Source organism: Oryctolagus cuniculus, chromosome 5 (assembly GCF_964237555.1).
Source record: "Oryctolagus cuniculus chromosome 5, mOryCun1.1, whole genome shotgun sequence".
NCBI lineage: Eukaryota > Metazoa > Chordata > Mammalia > Lagomorpha > Leporidae > Oryctolagus > Oryctolagus cuniculus.
In genome coordinates, this window is record NC_091436.1 from 130,052,674 (window position 1) to 130,070,449 (window position 17,776).

The window sequence follows — 17,776 nt, forward strand, 5'->3', positions numbered from 1 at the left end:
GGATCTTTTCCGGTCATGTCTTTTGGGAGTTCTGTGCGCTTCCTGTATTTGGATGTCCTTTTCTTTCTCAAACCCTGGGAAGTTTTCTTCTATTATATCACTAAAAATGCCTTCTGATCCCTTCTCTCTCTCCATGCCTTCAGCAACTCCTAGAACGCATAAGCTGGGTTGTTTTGTTGGGTTTTTTTTTTTTTTTTTTGATACTATCCTATAGATTCCCAACAGTGTTTTTCAGTTTTCCAATTTCCTCTTCTTTTCTTTGGTTCGACTGTATACTTCCCTGTGCTTTGTCTTTTAAGTCCAATATTCTCTCTTCTGCCTCACTGATTCTGTTTTTAAGGCTCTCCACTGCATTTTTATTTGTTCTATTGAATTCTTCATTTCATTTGGATTCCTCTTTAAGATCTCAATTTCATGGGAGAAATTTTATTTCACGTCCTGCATGGATTTCAGTAGTTTGTGCCTTTGCTTTAGATTACGTCTATGTAATCTTATGATCAATTTTTTTGAGTTCCATTTCTTGCATTTCTTCTATCTCCTTGTCTTCACTATCTAGTAATGAAGTGAAATGTTCTTTTGGGGACATCATGTTGTCTTCCTTATTCTTGTTTCTTGGATTGGTACATTTGTTGTTTGGCATTTGTGGAAATAACTGTTGGTTCCTTCTCTTCCTCCTCATCCTCCTTCTCTTCCTCCTCCTCCTCCCCTACTTCTCCTTCCCTTCATCCTCCTCTTCCTCTTCTTTTTCTGCTGTTGTTGCTTTTATCACTGTACTATGACTCTGTAGATAACTGGAATGTCTGCTTTCAGTAAATCTCTCGAGGCTTGTAGTGGGTGTGGCCAGAGAGCTCTGTTCAGTTCTCCAGAGTTAAGAGCATGCCTAAGGTGACACATGCAGGTTTGCCATGGTAAATATTCTCTCTCTTGTTTTCAATTAGAAGGAAAGTATATTCTGCTCAGCTGTGCTCTTTCATCAATGTAGACCAGTGCCTGAGCGCTAGCCCCAGTGGGTATAATATTCATCTCCTCTGTCCCAAGGTCCACACAAAGGATCTGTGTAGTCCTCAGTGTAAGTTCAGATTCCCCAGCAATTTCTGTCACCACGTAACCAGGAACCCCCAATCTTGTGGCATCTCCCACTGAGACTGCTCAAAGTCCCAGCCACACCATGAGTTCTCCCACACACCCTCAGGTTTTTTTTTTTTCACAGTCCCAGTTCAGAAGCTTCACACAATCACCAGCTCCTAGCCTGCTGTTAGTTCTCCCCACCAAAGTCAGGAGTCTCTGCTCAGCTGGTTGCTGGGCATGGATAGGAGTTTGCACACCTGTTATGTATGTCCAAAATGGCACTGCTATAGCGGCTTGTCACAGTGCACCTTTGTAAAGTCACCAGAGAGAGAGAAACTTGTCTGTCCCATCCTTCTTTGTTTCCTTCTTCTATTTGGCTGCTACATTTTCCCCCGAGGGGCTCCAAGCCTGTTTCCCTCTAGACTCTTCCTGACGCTTTTTCACCAGTGGCTTGGGCTGCTGCGGTCTGGTCTAACCTCACTTTCCAGCGCTGGTGCAGAGGCTCTTGGCTGTTGGAGTCCCAAGCCGGGGGTATCCATGCCCTCCACATAGGTCCACCATGTCCCTCTAATTTTGGTGGAGTTTCCTCTGCCATTTTTTCCCTAACTCTTCCCCTGAGACTCAACTATCTCCACTTTTTTAAAAACTAACTTCTCCTGGGCTAGAGGAGTAAGCTCCCTCCCTGCTCTACCATCTTGGAACTCCACATGTTTTCAAATTAAATTATAGACAGATGAAGACAATTTACTAATGAAAGTTATTTGCTATGAACCAGAGATAAGATTGATGCTTTCCAGGCTGGCTGGCCACCTATTATCTTTCAATATATATCCAACTCTACCTAAGAGGCAAGCCCTGGAAATGACCTAGCTGGACAAAATAATGGCTAAATCTCTTTTGCAATAGCAAAAGAGGTATGATGCTGTGGGAATGTTGAGGAACTTTGTGAAAATAGGACCCTTTTCTGTGAGATTTAAGACTTGAAAATTCATGGAGAGCTATTAATCTGATCTTGAGTGGGAAGTGTGAACACTTTGAAGAGGTTCAATGCCATTTCAAACAAAACTTTAAAGATTTAGAAAACACAGATACAATTTAAGAGCTTATATGAGTTGATAAACAACCAAGAAGAGCAAAGTTATGCTTGAAAAAAATAAAGATGAGAGAAAGCTAGTGATTCCATGTGTTAAAGTCAGGTAAAACTTCTAATAATGAAAGTGTTAAACTACTTCAAAATTAGATGAAGAAAAGAGAACAGATTATGAAGTCAGATCCTAAACCACATGGCTGTTTAATGTACGTGGAGAGAAGTGGTATTAGACATTTGTGTTACTGAATTAACAACCACATATAATAACAGCTCAATTTCCAATGGCTTAATGAAACAGTGTTTCCCCACCACCACCACCACCACAAACCCCCCCCCCCACACACACACACAGAGTGAGGATTCTGGAAATAACCGGCCAGGGCTGCTATGAAAACTGCAAGGTTACATCTGGGCTTCCTTTTGCAAGTCCATTCTTAGTAGGCAACTTTTGTCTGTGTGTGAAATGGCTGCCCCACCTCCAGTATCACCCTCATTTCTGGAGGGAATAAGGCACCTGCCACCTTAGGTTGCCCTGTAATAGACTTTTTCAGAGTATCACTGACTTGTCACTCACCAGAATGATGTCACAAAACCAACTCCAGTCACAAGAGAGTCTGCGGAAATTAACATCTTAAAATAATTCTGTGAATAAAATTGGAGCCTAATAATGAGAGAAGGAGGGGGCAGATGCCACACAGGCAGCCTGCATTGTGAGCGTGTAAGTTCTTTAGGGGAAATCCAATTACAGCTCTCATTCCATTCCAAGTACTAATATCTTAAAATAGTAGAAGCAAAGGTAAGTGAATGTTTAACTAATCCTTTGATTGGGAAAAACTTTAAAAAATAGGAAAAAACTTAGGCATTGATACATTATAACAATTTAAACTTTCCATATGTTAATGCAAACAGAATAAAATCTCCAGTACCAAGATACAAAGCAACATTTGCATAACAAATGCAGAAAACAGAAGATTTTATTGTATAAAGAGCTCATATACATAAGGACTCCAAGTAAATGGACTAAGGACAAAATACAACAGGTTACAAACAGATGGAAGCAGGTTCAAGCTCATTAACCATTCAAGCCGTGTAAATCAAAACAGAACATTTTAAACTAACAAACTAGCAAAGATTTAAAAATTAGTTTGCAATGTGGTTAAGATAATAGCGAACCAGGCAATCTCATAAAGTAGGCATGTAAATCAATGTAACATTTTCAGAATGTGTTTTATTGCCCACCCCCAAGGCAGCTACCTATTTTTTTGAATTATAATGTGCTACATACTCTGATAAGCATATCCATTCATTCATGCAACATATTATTGCACATCAGATATATACGTGACGTCTTGCTGGGCTTGGGGCTTGAAAATTTATCACCTCTTTGCAGCAATCCATGGGAGGAGATATTGTCTTCAGTTTCCAGAATAGACTGAGGTGCAGCAAGGGTTCCTAACATGCCGAAGGCTTCCTGCTAGCACCCGGGGTGGAACCAGGGTCTTAGCTGGGGTTTTTCAGTTCCCCAAGGGAGCTTCTGCTCATATACTGCAGGCCTCCCAGGTGCGGCAAAAATCATAAAATTGTCCAAGATCTCTGGTCTAGTAATGCCACTCCCAGAAATTAACCCAAAGGAAAAAGAATGAATTACTGAAACAGCTTTATGAACAGACATATGTAGTTTGCACTGTTGTTAGGCCAAACAAGACACATAATTAAAGTGATGGGTTATTTGTGGGCCTGGTGCATCAGAAATAATACAAGATGGCTGACAGTTTTTGGAAACTAGCAAAGGGTAAGAGGGAGGATAACGAGCAGGGTTTGCAATACCTAGGATGTTCAGTTTTGAAAAATTGTGCCAGTGGTGATATCCTGTAGGCAGTATGTAAGTGCTGGGTCAGCCATGGTTAGATACATTAGATCTGAGGGCCGTCTGCATGGTGGTGGTTGTGAAGTGGCATTGTTTTAACATGGAAAAGTTTGACTAGATTAATACAGTACAGAAAGGTGATCTTAAGTTATCAGCTATCTAAAGCTATCAGATTTGAGTATAATGAAAAAATGTAGGCTGGTGCCGTGGCTCTCTAGGCTAATCCTCCGCTTGCGGCACCAGTGCCCTGGGTTCTAGTCCCGGTTGGGGTGCCAGGTTCTGTCCCAGTTGCTCCTCTTCCAGGCCAGCTCTCTGCTGTGGCCCGGGAAGGCAGTGGAGGATGGCCCAAGCGCTTGGGCCCTGACCCACATGGGAGACCAGGAGGAAGCACCTGGCTCCTGGCTTTGGATTGGCACAGTGCACCAGCTGTAGCAGCCATTTTGGGGGTGAACCAATGGAAAGAAGACCTTTCTGTCTCTCTCTCTCACTGTCAACTCTGCCTGTAAAAAAAAAAAAAAAGTAAATGAAAGAATGTTTGTCGCCTATGGCAGCTGCTGGTGAAGTTATTAAATTGCAAGTGACCAACAGATAGGTAAGTGCAAGACAGGTGCTGCTTCTCCTACCCCTTGGCTGTACCTGGCGTGGCTCTGTCTCTGCTGATCATGACTGAGCCTCCTTTCGGCTTTTCTCTAACACACGGAGGCGCAGGCATGGTGAGAAGTGCGGCTCCTCCAAAGTGTAGACGTGCTTGCCCACTGCCTCCAGGCGTACTGCAGCCTTGCCGACACCTTGCACGAGATGACTTACCCCATTGCTCCTTTGCAGTTTTACAGGAAATAAATAGCATCCAGGTTGCTAACTCCTCTGAAATGACAGACTTACCACAGCAGGCTAACCATGGGTGTTGAAGTTATTTGGGAAATCAGGCTTACAGGAGTTCAAGTCTAATAACATTATAATGTAGCAAGATAGGTAAATTCAAAATAATCATGAAAGGGTTTAGCAGGGGACATTTACCTGCTTCAAATGAAAGGAATTAATACAAATAATAAAATGAAAATGCACAAGAATCACTCAGAATATTTTGCCACTTAGAACTTGACTTATTCTTTCTTCTGATAAAATATTTTATTTGTTAGTGTACTAAATCTGTTTTTTTTTATTTTAAAAGTTAGAGCCTGGTAGTTTTAGTTGATTGTATTAAAAGTAACTTAATTTCTGTAATACTATGTAATCAGCCCTATTCTTCATGTTCAATAAAACGATGAAATGTTAGCTCAAACTAGAGAGAAAAGACATGTTCTTCAAGCCATTAGAAAGAGTTTTCAAAATGTCTCAATAGTGTTTGAATACAGAAGATGTCCATTACTTAAAGCTGTTTTTTATAGGTCAACAACAACACAAAATTTCCCACAGGTTCATAAAACTTTCTCAAGTGACACATTTCAGTGTTTGTACTTTATAACAGAGGAAACCTTTTAGAAGGTTTTTTAATGATTCTAAAGAAAACTTAACTTTGAAATGGTGTAAATGCAGGAAGGAGGGGTCCCCTTAGATCCTTCTGATAGATTTTTTTTAAAGATTTTATTTATTTATTTGACAGGTAGAGTTACAGACAGTGAGAGGGAGAGACAGAGAGAGAGGTCTTCCATCCACTGGTTCACTCCCCAAATGGCCACAATGGCCAGCGCTGCACTGATCCAAAGCCAGGAGCCAGGAGCTTCCTCCTGGTCTCCCATGCAGGTGCAGGGCCCCAAGCACTTGGGCCATCTTCTACTGCTTTCCTAGTCCACAGCAGAAAGCTGGATTGGAAGAAGAGCAACCGGGACTAGAACCGGCGCCCATATGGGATGCTGGCACCGCAGGTGGAGGATTAACCTAGTGCACCACAGCACCGGCCCCCCTCCTGATAGATCTTTACATCTCTCCTTTTCCCCACATTTCACTTTAGAGAACTTCTCAGAAAATGTGATGCATTGAAAAAAAAATTTGAGAACTGCTAAACTAGAATATTCTCTTTATTGAAATGAATGGATGGGCCGGCGCCATGGTGCAGTTGGTTAATCTGCATGCGGTGCTGGCTTCCCATATGGGCGCCGGGTTCTAGTCCCAGTTGCTCCTCTTCCAGTCCAGCTCTCTGCTGTGGCCCGGGAAAGCAGCGGAGGATGGCCCAAGTGCTTGGGCCCCTGCACCCGCATGGGAGACCAGGAGGAAGCACCTGGCTCCTGGCTTCGGATCGGCGCAGTGCCAGCTGTAGCAGACATTTGGGGGTTGAACCAATGAAAGGAAGACCTTTCTCTCTCTCTCTCTCTCTCTCTCTCTCTCTCACTGTCTATAACTCTGCCTGTCAAACAAATAAATAAATAAAAGAAATGAAGTGAGTTGTGATGGAACTGTGTTTTCAATATGTGAAACAAACGGAGCAATTTAGAATAGTCTAGAGACCCCCCCCCCCCACCACACACACACACATTTTCCTGAGGTCTACCTGCCATTGATACTCTTCTAGGCCTAGACACTTGGACAGGGGGACCTCTAGTCTGTATGGCAGTTTTGTGTGATGTAGTTAAAGGTTCTCCAGCCATCGGTTGGAAAATTGTTACAGTATGGTACTGTTGTTGGAAGACACTTCACTAGTCTCTGACAGACATGTGTGGTAATAAATGTACAAACCCTTGATGTGAATGGGACCCCTTTGGACATGCTGCCATTGTTCAGTGCACAGCCTGCACAAGCACATGGAACATTTGAAAGTAAACAAAAAGCAGAAATCACCATGGCAACACTTGTGTGTCACATTAAAAAGGAAAGCACATATCCACTGTAGTAACTCCTGGGAGGCTCCTGCTTGGCAGGTTGGTGGCCCTGGAATGCTGTGGAGGTAGGGAGTGGGGCACGGAGGGTTCTCTCACTGATGTTTGCATTATTGAGAACAAGAGCTTGGCTATTACTCTTTGTGTGTCTTCCAGTCAGTTAAAAAGAGCCTACACATTCCAGCCACTTAGCCAAATGGAAAAGATTCTCTGTTTACAGAAAAAACACAAAGCTTGCTTCTTCCCCATCATTAAACAGGCCGGGTACACTCAGAACTTTTCCACTTAGGTGTCCAAGTTAAGGCTATCAGTGGCTTTTTGCTCGAAATCTAAACATTTAGAAGCATTTTGTAGGGCAAGCTTTTTGCAGGCCCATTCAAGAAGAATCAAATGCATAAATAGTTTGGGGGTTTTCCATCTTGGAATTAGGATGTTTATTTAAGAAATTCTAATAAAGCTCTCTTTCAAGCCCATGAAAATTATAGTCAGAACCGAAAGGTGGACTCAGGATTCAGGAAATAACTATTGATTTGATTTGTGAGAGAGGGAGGCAAAGAAAGGGCCAAGGAAGGAAGCAAGTTGATGCGAAACCTTTGCTAACGGGGCTTGTTTTCTCCAACTTTGAAAACCCGTTCCACTGGCAGTAGAGCTTAAAGCGTCCTCACTCCCCAGTTAGCTTTCCTTTCCCCTGCCGGAGATAAGCAGCCAGGGGCCTGGCTTGGGCTGGGCTTCACCAGCAAAGACAGGAGAGTAGGAGAGACGGTAAGACTTAACTGCAAAGGGGATGTTCAATGAAGGCCAGCCGGACACCATGAAAAGCCAGAAACCCCCATGCCCAAGGGATTGGGCAGAAACCAGAAAAGAGTCCGAGAAGAACTGGCAAGAGAGACTTTGATTTGGAGAAGAGGTTGCACCTCAAAGATTCCAGAAGGATGCCAGAAATGGAGCTTTTATAGGGTGCCCACAAATGAGAGAGGAGGAGGAGAGCCTCAGAGAAGCCAGACTAGTTTGGAGACCAACCTATCTTTTTATTTACATTTCAAAGCCTCCATGGATGAGAAATCAGAAACTGGTGAGGGAAACGTATCAGAAAGTGATCAGAGAAAGGCACAGGGACAGGTTACAACAACCTTGCAAGTTTTCCTGTGAAGAAAAACTGGGAGCAGATGCAAATTGTACTTTTTTTTTTTTTTTTGACAGGCAGAGTTAGAGAGAGAGAGACAGCGAGAAAGGTCTTCCTTCCGCTGGTTCACCCCCTAAATTGCTGCTACAGCCGGTGTGCTGCGCTGATCCGAAGCAGGAGCCAGGTGCTTTCTCCTGGCCTCCCATGCGGGTGCAGGGCCCAAGCACCTGGGCCATCCTCCACTGCACTCCCTGGCCACAGCAGAGAGCTGGACTGGAAGACAAGCAACCAGGACAGAATCCGGCGCCCCAACTGGGACTAGAACCTGGGGTGCTGGCACCGCAGGCAGAGGATTAGCCCAGTGAGCTGCAATGCCGGCCTTGCAAATTGTTTTTTCACCAACACAACCAAGCTGGGCAAGCACTTGGAAGGAATTTAGTACTTCAGAAATTCATGAAAAATGGAATTAAAAGTTTAGGGGCCAATGTTGTGGCATATTGGGTAAAGACCCCACTTGTGATGCCATCATCCCATATGGGTGTCTGTTCACGTCTTGGCTGCTCCATTTCTTTTTTTTTTTTTTTTTTTTTTTTTTTTTTTTTTGACAGGCAGAGTGGATAGTGAGAGAGACAGAGAGAAAGGTCTTCCTTTGCCGTTGGTTCACCCTCCAATGGCCGCCGCGGCCGGCGCGCTGCAGCTGGCGCACCACGCTGATCCGATAGCAGGAGCCAGGTACTTATCCTGGTCTCCCATGGGGTGCAGGGCCCAAGTACTCGGGCCATCCCCCACTGCACTCCCTGGCCACAGCAGAGAGCTGGCCTGGAAGAGGGGCAACCGGGACAGAATCTGGTGTCCCGACCGGGACTAGAACCCGGTGTGCCGGTGCCGCAAGGCGGAGGATTAGCCTAGTGAGCCACGTCACCGGCCTGCTCCATTTCTGATCCAGCTCCCTGCTAATGGACTGGGAAAGCAGAAGATGGCCCAAGTGCTTGGGCCCCTGCACTCACCTAGGAGACCTGGAAGGAAGCTCCTGGCTTCCACCTGGCCCAGCCCTGGCTATTACAGCCACATGGGGTGGTAAATCAACAGATGGAAGATTCTCTCTGTCTCTCTCAATCTCTCAATCTCTCTTTCACCCCCACCTTGTAACTCTTTCAAATAAATAAATAAATCTCTAAAAAAGGAGAGAGAGAAGTTTAGGGGCAAGCATTTGGCACACCAGTTAAGACGACACTTGGGACACATGCATCCTACATTAGAGAATGAGAGTTGAGTCCTGGCTCTGGTCCCAATCCCAGCCTCCTACTAACGCGCACCCTGGGAGGCAGTGGTGATGGCTCAAGTGGTTGGGTCCCTGCCAACCATGTTGGAGTCCTGGGTTGAGTTCCATGCTCCTGGCTTCAGTCCCATTCAGCATGTGCAAGCATGTGGGAGTGAATCAGTGGACAGCAGACCTGTGTGAGAGTGTTGTGTTGGGGTGGGGAGGGTTCTCTCTCTCTCTGCCTTTCAGGTGAAATAAAAAAAAATTTTAAATGGTAAATTAATTTTGTGTAAAAAATTTTGAAATTCATGCATATAAGGGGTCTTCAAAAAAAAAACTTGTGGAAAATGAGTATTGTGAGAAGAAAAGCATGGGTTTCAAAATACCATTTTCCATGAACTTTTTGAAGTACCTTCATATATGTAGAAATGCATAATCATGAAGTAGCCACACTGGAGAGCAAAGGCTCTGAATGATTTAGAAGAAAGTGGCCTCGGCAACCATCATTGTTGACATTTAATACTTTATGCTCATAATTATTCTACATAAAGATAATCCTAAACCATTGACCCACTTAGGTTATTGCTATATTAAATAGCAATGCTTTGGATTCCACACGTGCTTGTTTCTGGCATTTTCTGTTTCAGTGAAGTCATCCCAGGAGTTCTATGTGTGGTGTGTCTCTACTGTCACCAACAGTTTTTGATTCAGAAATTATGTATGGATGTTTAGTTAGATCTGTAATCCCCAGCTGAGCATTAGTTATTGTTGTGGTTAATGTTGCATGACTTAGTTTACCTACTGGCTGCATGGTCAGGAAGATAGAAAATTCCCATGGAAAAAAAAAATGGGCTTTTTAAAAAATTCACAGTGACCTTGCCTGTTAGAAGATGTGGCTTATCATGTTTTCAGCTACAACCAGTAAAATGAATAACTTTCCATTTTGGGCGTGGGTTAGAACTGAGTGGAAAGTAAGGATTAAGACCCAGAGGGCTGGCACTGTGGCATAGCAAGTAAAGCCACCTACAGTGCCGCCATCCCATATGGCACCGGTTTGAGACCTGGCTGCTTCACTTCCGACCCAACTCTCTGCTATGGCCAGGGAAAGCAGTAGATGGCGCAAGCCCTTAGGCTCCTGCACCAGCGTGGGAGACCTGGAAGAAGTTCCAGCCATCTGGGGAGTGAACCAGTGGATGGAAGACCTACCTCTCTCTCTCTCTCTCTCTCTCTCTTTCTCTCTGCTTCTGCCTCTCTCTAGCTCTGCCTTTCAAATAAGAAAATAAATCTTAAAAAATAAAAAAATAAGACTGAGAAACCAGGAAGCAGGGCAGGGATTTGGCATAACAGATCACCACTTGTGTGCTCACATGCCTTGTTGGAGTCCCTGGCTCCACTTCCAATCCAGCTTCCTGTTGGCGCATACCCTAGGAGGCAGCAGGCCGATGGCTCAGGTGGTTGGGTCCCATCTCCCTGTGGGAGACCCAGATTGAGTTCCTGGCTCCTAACTTAGGCCTGGTCCAGCCAGATTTTTGGGGACTGAACCAGAGGATGGGAGATTATCTCTCTGCCTTTTAAATATGTACATACATACACACATACATAAATTAAAAAAAAAAAAGGACCTAGAAACCTCCTCACTATGTGTCCACCTTGATGGGTCACTGAAAGATGAGGTCAGTGACTCAGCCTCGGCTGCATGCCAGAATCCCCTGCGGCTTTTACAAGTTCCGACACTCAGACGCTGGCCTGCACCAGTCAATTCAGAAACTCTCGGCGTGGGACCCGGCATTAGTGTTTTGTGTTTACCCCTGCTCCCCCCACCCCACCAGCAGCCCCTTTTGAGAACAACTGGAGTAAGTGAAACGCAGCAGCTGCCCAGCGTACATTTGGTGCCCAATGAACGTCAGCGCCATCCTCTTTTGAGTTGTTCCCTGCTACCCCCACGCTCCCTCTCTGAGCCTCTGGCTTTTCTGAGCCTGCGCAGGAATAGCATTGTGTCTGCCTTGCCCTTAGGTGTGTCGTTGCTGAGTTTGCCTCGGAGCTGGAGAGTCTGTTTTTAACTTCATGCTGAAAAAGGCAGAAGTGTATTCTTCCCTCCCTTTAATGCACCATCTCTCTTTCATGCCTCTGTCTTCCAATATTACTTAACTTCTTTCACCTTACAGGTGAAAGATTTGCTTTGCCAGAATCTGTGGATTCAGAAGGCATTCTGACTTCTGTTCCCCTAAGGATTTTATTTAGTCAAACCTTCTTGAATGTTTAAGAATGATCAGCGTAGAAAGAAAGTTTAAGAAATAAAGGGGGTTCCTAAAAATAGAATACAACTCATCCGTTTCAATTAAACATGCCTTCATATTTTCCAAGCATTTTTGAACTCTTAAGCATTTTTAATAAGCTCACTTATGAGTCTTATTGAAAATAAATAAATTACACTTGTTTTCATTAAGGGAAGAGATCTTTTTCCATCCTTGCTGGTATTGTTGAAGGAGATGAAAACGAGTCCAGAACTTGGCAAGGGGAGTGCATTATTAGTGACATATTGGTCACAGATGTGCTGGTAGAGCTACGTTTTCTTCCTGTAATTAGTATTTTAAGTGCCCACAAATTACATGCGAATGGCCAGCTAACTTCCCAAAGAAAAGGGAAGGATGAAAAGATAACGGTATTTGCAAAATCTTCATTTTTCAGGCATTGTAAATAAGTTTTTATAAATGGAAAAATGGCAAGTCTGCTTGCTAGTTATTCTTGTTAAAGGAGAAGTAGTATCAGATGATGCCAACCTTTATTTACCATCACCAGCTCCAGATGTTTTAAGTGAAGTGAAGATGCCTGGAGATGCTACTCTTTGACAATCCTCGTGAATGCTAAGCTTTCCTTACCTTAAGGAAGGCACGGAGACACAGCTCAGGAAGCCAGAAGGAGCTCTCTCTGGCAACTCCATGGCTCACATCTGTAGGCCTCTGAAGCAGGCTGTGCAGGCTGTGAGGAGCTCAGCCAGATATTTTTCAGTTGCAGGAAAGTCCTAAACGAATTTTAAGGAGAGGAGTGACAAGCCAACGCTGGAGACAGGGTTAGGGGGCTGCACGAGAGGAAATGCTGTTGGCACTGGGAAGCCCAGTACTGTGTTGTCAAAGATGACTGCAATTCCAGATGCAAGGCTCTGACCGTCACGATGTAGTGGGAGGAAAGGGCAAGTTGTAGAGGAACAGGGGTCAAGAAACAGACTGGGCAGACTAACATGATAATGACAAGTTCATCCTCACCATAAGAGTTCTTGAGAATTTTTACTCACCTTGATGAGAAAACTAGGCAAGGGAATAACTCCTAGAGGAGTGACAGATTCCTTGATTTTCATCGTGTTTAAATTGATGAGCTACCCATTTTGAAATGTCACATAAATGGAAAGTGACAGGAAGTGGAACAAAAGAATTAGTGTGTTACGTATGTAAGAAGCTGAGTTACAACACAGAAAAAACTGATCCAGCCTAGTTTGCCGATCCATAGGTAGAAAGTTATTGTCTGTTTGCATTTTTAATTCAACAAGGATGTGCATTTTAAGATTTAGTGATCCAATGATTACACTGGCAGGTGACTTTAAATCAGGAGCTTGTGACAACGTTTCTGAGCCCCAGAATTATTTGATAATCCTGTCAAGGGAATGTCAGTATTTGATGGCAATCCAGTGCTCCCTGGTATCTTGTGTGTTACTCAGTTTAGAAATCCAAGACATCACACTGTATAGCTTTTAAAAAGCAAACCTGTAGAAAAGACTTCAAGTTCCTTTCCTTCTCAAGGACACCTAGTTTTCTTGCTTCCCGTTTCCCTAGGAAAGTGACAATATTGGAGGACCCTGATCAGAACATTCACCTGAAAAACCTGTCTCTCCACCAGGCGACGACGGAGGAGGAAGCTCTGAATTTGCTTTTCCTAGGGGACACTAACAGGATGATTGCAGAGGTAATGGACTTCCTGCCAGCTGCTCATCTGGTAGTAGCCTGTATTACATCTTCTTTTCATAAGATAAGAACTATAGATGCAGCAATGACCTTACAAATGATCTCATCCAAACCTCATGGTGCAGATGAAGGAAGCCCAGATCCCGAGAAGTGAGGAGACTCTCCCCAGGGCACCTGCTGGTTACATTCCAGGAAGTGGAACGTAATCCTCTGGATTCTCAACCACCGCGTTCTCTACTGTGTTACCTTTTTGTTTTCTTTTATATTTTTCGGTGTTATATGAGTTGGCTTGCAATTAATCAGTGACAGTCAGTGATATTTAAAACACAGAGTTCATGCTTCCTAACATCAGATTACTGACATATTAGCGTATGCTTACTTGTCCATATATTTTCATTTAGTTAGTGATTTGGTGTTCATAAAGCATTTAGAAGGATGCATGGAACACAGGAAGTGCTCTATTATGTTCTTGTTTGTCATAATAATCAAAGATTGAGGCATAAGGACATTAAGAACTAGGGCATATAATGATGAAAGACTCAGCATGTCCTACTAAATCTTGTTCATCCACACACAATTTAAAAAACCAAGAGACAGAGTATATAGCTGGGTCCTGCTGTCCTGTGGATCTGGAAAAAAGGAAAGGTAGAGCCATCAGTACCACTGGAAAACAAGGAGAGGAAGCCATCCTGCCTCAGCACCAACTGTCCTTCCTCCAGTAGACCTTGTCCTCCCTGCTGATCCCATTCCCTCATCTTCAAAAAAAAAAAAAAAAAAAGGATTGATTGATTGATTTGAAAGGCAGAGTTAGAGAGAGATGTTCCATCCACCAATTCGCTCCTCAAATGGCTGCAACAGGCAGAGCTGGGCCAGGCCAAAGCCAAGAGCCAAGAGTTTCATCCAGGCCTCACCCATGGGTGCAGGGGCCCAAGGACTTGGGCCATCTTCCGCTGCTTTTCCAGCTACACTAGCAGGGAACTGGATCAGAAGTGGAGCAACTGGGACTGGAACCAGCACCCTTATGGGGTGCAGGCACTGCATGTAGGAGCTTAACCCACTGTGACACAAGGCCGACCCTTTTCTCTCATCTTGAGTGAGTTATGGAAAGCTCCAGATCAGTTTTACCTTGAACAGTGGGCCATTTGCTTTAAATTATGTGATAATATCATTGACAACATACTTTCATGCTATTGTTTAATAATATTCTGAGTAACTACCTTTGTGAAGCTTACCTGGTGTGTGTTTTCTTTAAGATTTATTTATTTTTTGGAAAGGCAGAGTTTTAGAGAGGCAGAGGCTGAGAGAGAGAGAAAGATTCTATCCGTTAGTGCACTCTCCAAATAGCCACAATGGCCGAAGCTGGGCTGATTCGAAGCCAGGAGCCAGGAACTTCTTCCATCTCTCCCATGTGGGTGCAGTGGCCCAAGGGCTTGGGCCATCTTCTATTGCTTTCCCAGGCCATAGCAGAGAGCTGGGTCAGAAGTGGTGTAGCCAGGTCTTGACCTGGCATCCATATAGGATTCTGGCACTACAGGTGGTGGCTTTACCAGTTATGCCACAGCACCGGCCCCTGCTTGTCATGTTTTGCCACTTTACAAACTTCCAGTGGTCTTTTCCTATTGCTTGCTGTTGAATGTCTATTAATAGTATCACAAATAGCTGAAACCTGTGGAAGTCCATTCCTAATAATGCTGACTGTGAGTCAGTTTGTGTCTAGTTTGTTCATTTTTTTTTTCCCCATTTGAAACCTGAGTCTGGTAAGTTTGGGATGTCTCTGTGCTTGCTCTCGTTTTCTCCTCGGGAATCACAGCCGCTGTGCCACACTGAGAACCTGCTCAGGGGACGTGGGCTCGTGGTAGGCACTGCATCATCTCTGATGCTCATTTCGCAGATGGAAGCTGAGGTTCAAAGAGCTAGCCCGCTTGCCCCAGGTCACGCAGCCGGGAAGTGGCAGTCAGGTTGAGCCTGGAAATGCATGTCATTTCCGTACACCACATTTGACAAGTGCAGTGATCAAACTGACATATGTGCAAGGTTTCGAGGGAGGATAGATTTCTGAGTTATTTAAAAAGCATACCAAGTATGTAACACTTGAGTGTATCTCTTGGACTCGGTGGCAGCAAATACTGAAAAATATAAATGAAGAGGAGCTGTCAACCCCTGGAAATTCTTTATTATTCACCGTCTCTAAAAAAAGCATGTTTTAGATTACAACCTAGCTGTCAGAATGTAATTTGTCAGCACAGAATGAGCTTACCAGGATAAAAAGAACACACTAATCATTTTTTTAAGAAAACGAGGTTCCCAATTTCCCATTTACACAGAGAAATCCAGAAGTCGCCATGGTAACTGGAAAAACATTTGCAAAACAAAGTCTGAATATGTGGGACACAAAGTGGAGTGCTCTTTCCTTTGGTGCTCTTTACACATAGCCAACATTTTAAGGAAAAGTTATTAAAGTGGAGCTCCATCCTCTTCTTATTTACCCTGAACTCTTAAATAATTTCTGCAATCCTACCAATGTTTTGAATAAAACCTGATTATGTCCTTAGGGTAAATTTTTTTTGGAAGTTGAATCGCTGGGCCAAGGAGAATAAATATTGTAAAAGCTGAACTGTGTATGACCTAGCGTCAAAACCCACCAGGACTGAATAGGACTAGATAACTTTTTGTCTTATAGTTGAAAGAGTTCTATCAATTAATCAAATCTGACTGAACAGGACATTCTGTATTCGATTATCAGGCTACGCACAGTCCCATCACTGGAACTATTTGTCCCCCACCTTGAAGGCTGAGCCGTACCCCTGACCTGGAGCATTCTGTTGTCCAAGTGTGGTCTGAGGCTAACCTACTTCGAAACACCCTGGGTTCCATTACCCTGTGTTTTGGGTCCTCTTTCTGGTTAATGTCTGTAGAATCTCCACAGTGGAGCCCAGGAATGTGCATTTGAGGATTTTAAATTGGCTCAGGCTAAAGTTGGGGGCAGTTGAGGCTTTACTATGAAGAAGGCTGGCTGAAACCCACTCCCAGAGAGGTCTGTGAATAGATCTATATCCTGTAGCTGGTCAGCATTACAAAAATTGAAAGTTCTGCCCATTTGGTAGGCAAAGAAAAAGTCTTGTCTTGATTTACATTTCTGTTTTTGCTCATGGGTTCTTTTTTTTTTTTTGCCTTGGAGTGTTAGGGAGGTTTGGTTGACTTGTTGACTGTATGAGGACTAGAGTTATCTTGTTACACTTCTAACTGAGCCTAGAAATAAAGCCAGAGATGTAGTCAGTGCTCAGGAAACAATTTTCTGAATGAATAAACACTAGAGACAATAATTTTTGTGATGTATTTAGCAAATATTAGTTTTTATAAATTTTCTTTTACTTGTTACTTATTTTAAAAAATATAACCCAAGTCTTTATTTTATGATTTCTGATTTTGATGCCATGTTTAGAAGTGCAAAAGTTCACTGTTAAATAATTCTGATTATGAGAAAGTGTTTTGTTGTTTGGTATTCTAATTTGAATCTACTCCATTGTTCCTATTTTAAGCTGAGGCAGGGAAAGGACTGGTCATCCTTAGGTTATAGAAGGTCTTTTATTTATTTTAGATTATAGATTGCCAAATATAGTTGCATATATTTTTTGGGTACAAAGTTAAGTCATAGTTTATGAAGATAATGTTGAATACTTAGATCATGCTAATTAACATCTTTACCACCTCAAATTCTTAGCAGTTTTTTTTTTTTTTTTCTGCTGAGAAGTGGATCTTATAAAAGGTTTGTAGAGCACGGAGATTTTATCCGAATCTTGAAAAAGGCTATGCTGAGGGGCCGGCGCTGTGGCATAGCAGGTAAAGCTGCTGCCTGCAGTGCTGGCATCTGTACGGGTGCCGATTCTCCTGGCTGCTCCACTTCCTATCCAGCTCTCTTCCAGGCCTGGGAAAGCAGTGGAAGATAGTCCAAGTCCTTGGGCCCCTGCACCTGTGTGGGAGACCCAGAAGAAGCTCCCAGCTACTGGCTGCAGATCAGTTCAGTTCCGGCCATTGTGGCCATTTGGGGAGTGAAGTAGAGAATGGAAAACCTCTCCCCTCCATCCCTCCCTCCCTCTCTCTCTGTAACTCTGCCTTTCAAAAAAAATAAATCTTTAAAAAAAAAAAGAAAAAGGTTATGTTGAATTAACAAAATCAGGTTTAATTTTAAATCCTCCCTTTAGAAATAACCTCCACTGAGAAATATGCTGTTTAAATATTCAAATTAAGGAATCCCAGTGAATGGTTAGGCCAACATTTATAGGCTGAGGCCCCCGCTCAGTGTATATGTAGAGGCACTAACCTGCAATACCTTGAAATGTAGACTGGTTGGGATGGGAGACAGAGTCTGCAGAGGTAAAATGAGGTCAATAGGACAGGCCATAATCCAAATACCGGAGTACTTATCAATAGGGGGAATTTGGAGAGAGATCCAGATATAGGGAGAATGCTGTGTGAACAGGAAGATACTGAGCTTCAAACCATGGAGTCCTGGAACAGGCCCTCCCCTCAGAGCCCTCAGTGGGAAGCAACCTGCCAACCCTTGCCTTTTAGGCTTCTTGTCTTCAGAGCTGTGACAC

The 17,776-nt window shown here is 43.5% G+C and overlaps 1 protein-coding gene across 8 annotated transcripts in view; it reads left to right on the forward strand.

The window, feature by feature from the left end:
* Nucleotides 1–17,776, forward strand: part of KIF6 (kinesin family member 6) — a 437,691-nt gene that overhangs the window by 127,388 nt on the left and 292,527 nt on the right. For 3 of the 8 annotated variants that reach the window (XM_008262871.4, XM_051854769.2, XM_051854770.2), the window contains one exon: nucleotides 13,050–13,179. The exons of the other annotated variants lie outside the window; for them this stretch is intronic. In XM_008262871.4, the coding sequence (XP_008261093.2) occupies nucleotides 13,050–13,179 (130 nt within the window). The remainder of the gene's footprint in view (nucleotides 1–13,049; nucleotides 13,180–17,776) is intronic. 8 annotated transcript variants of the gene reach the window in all.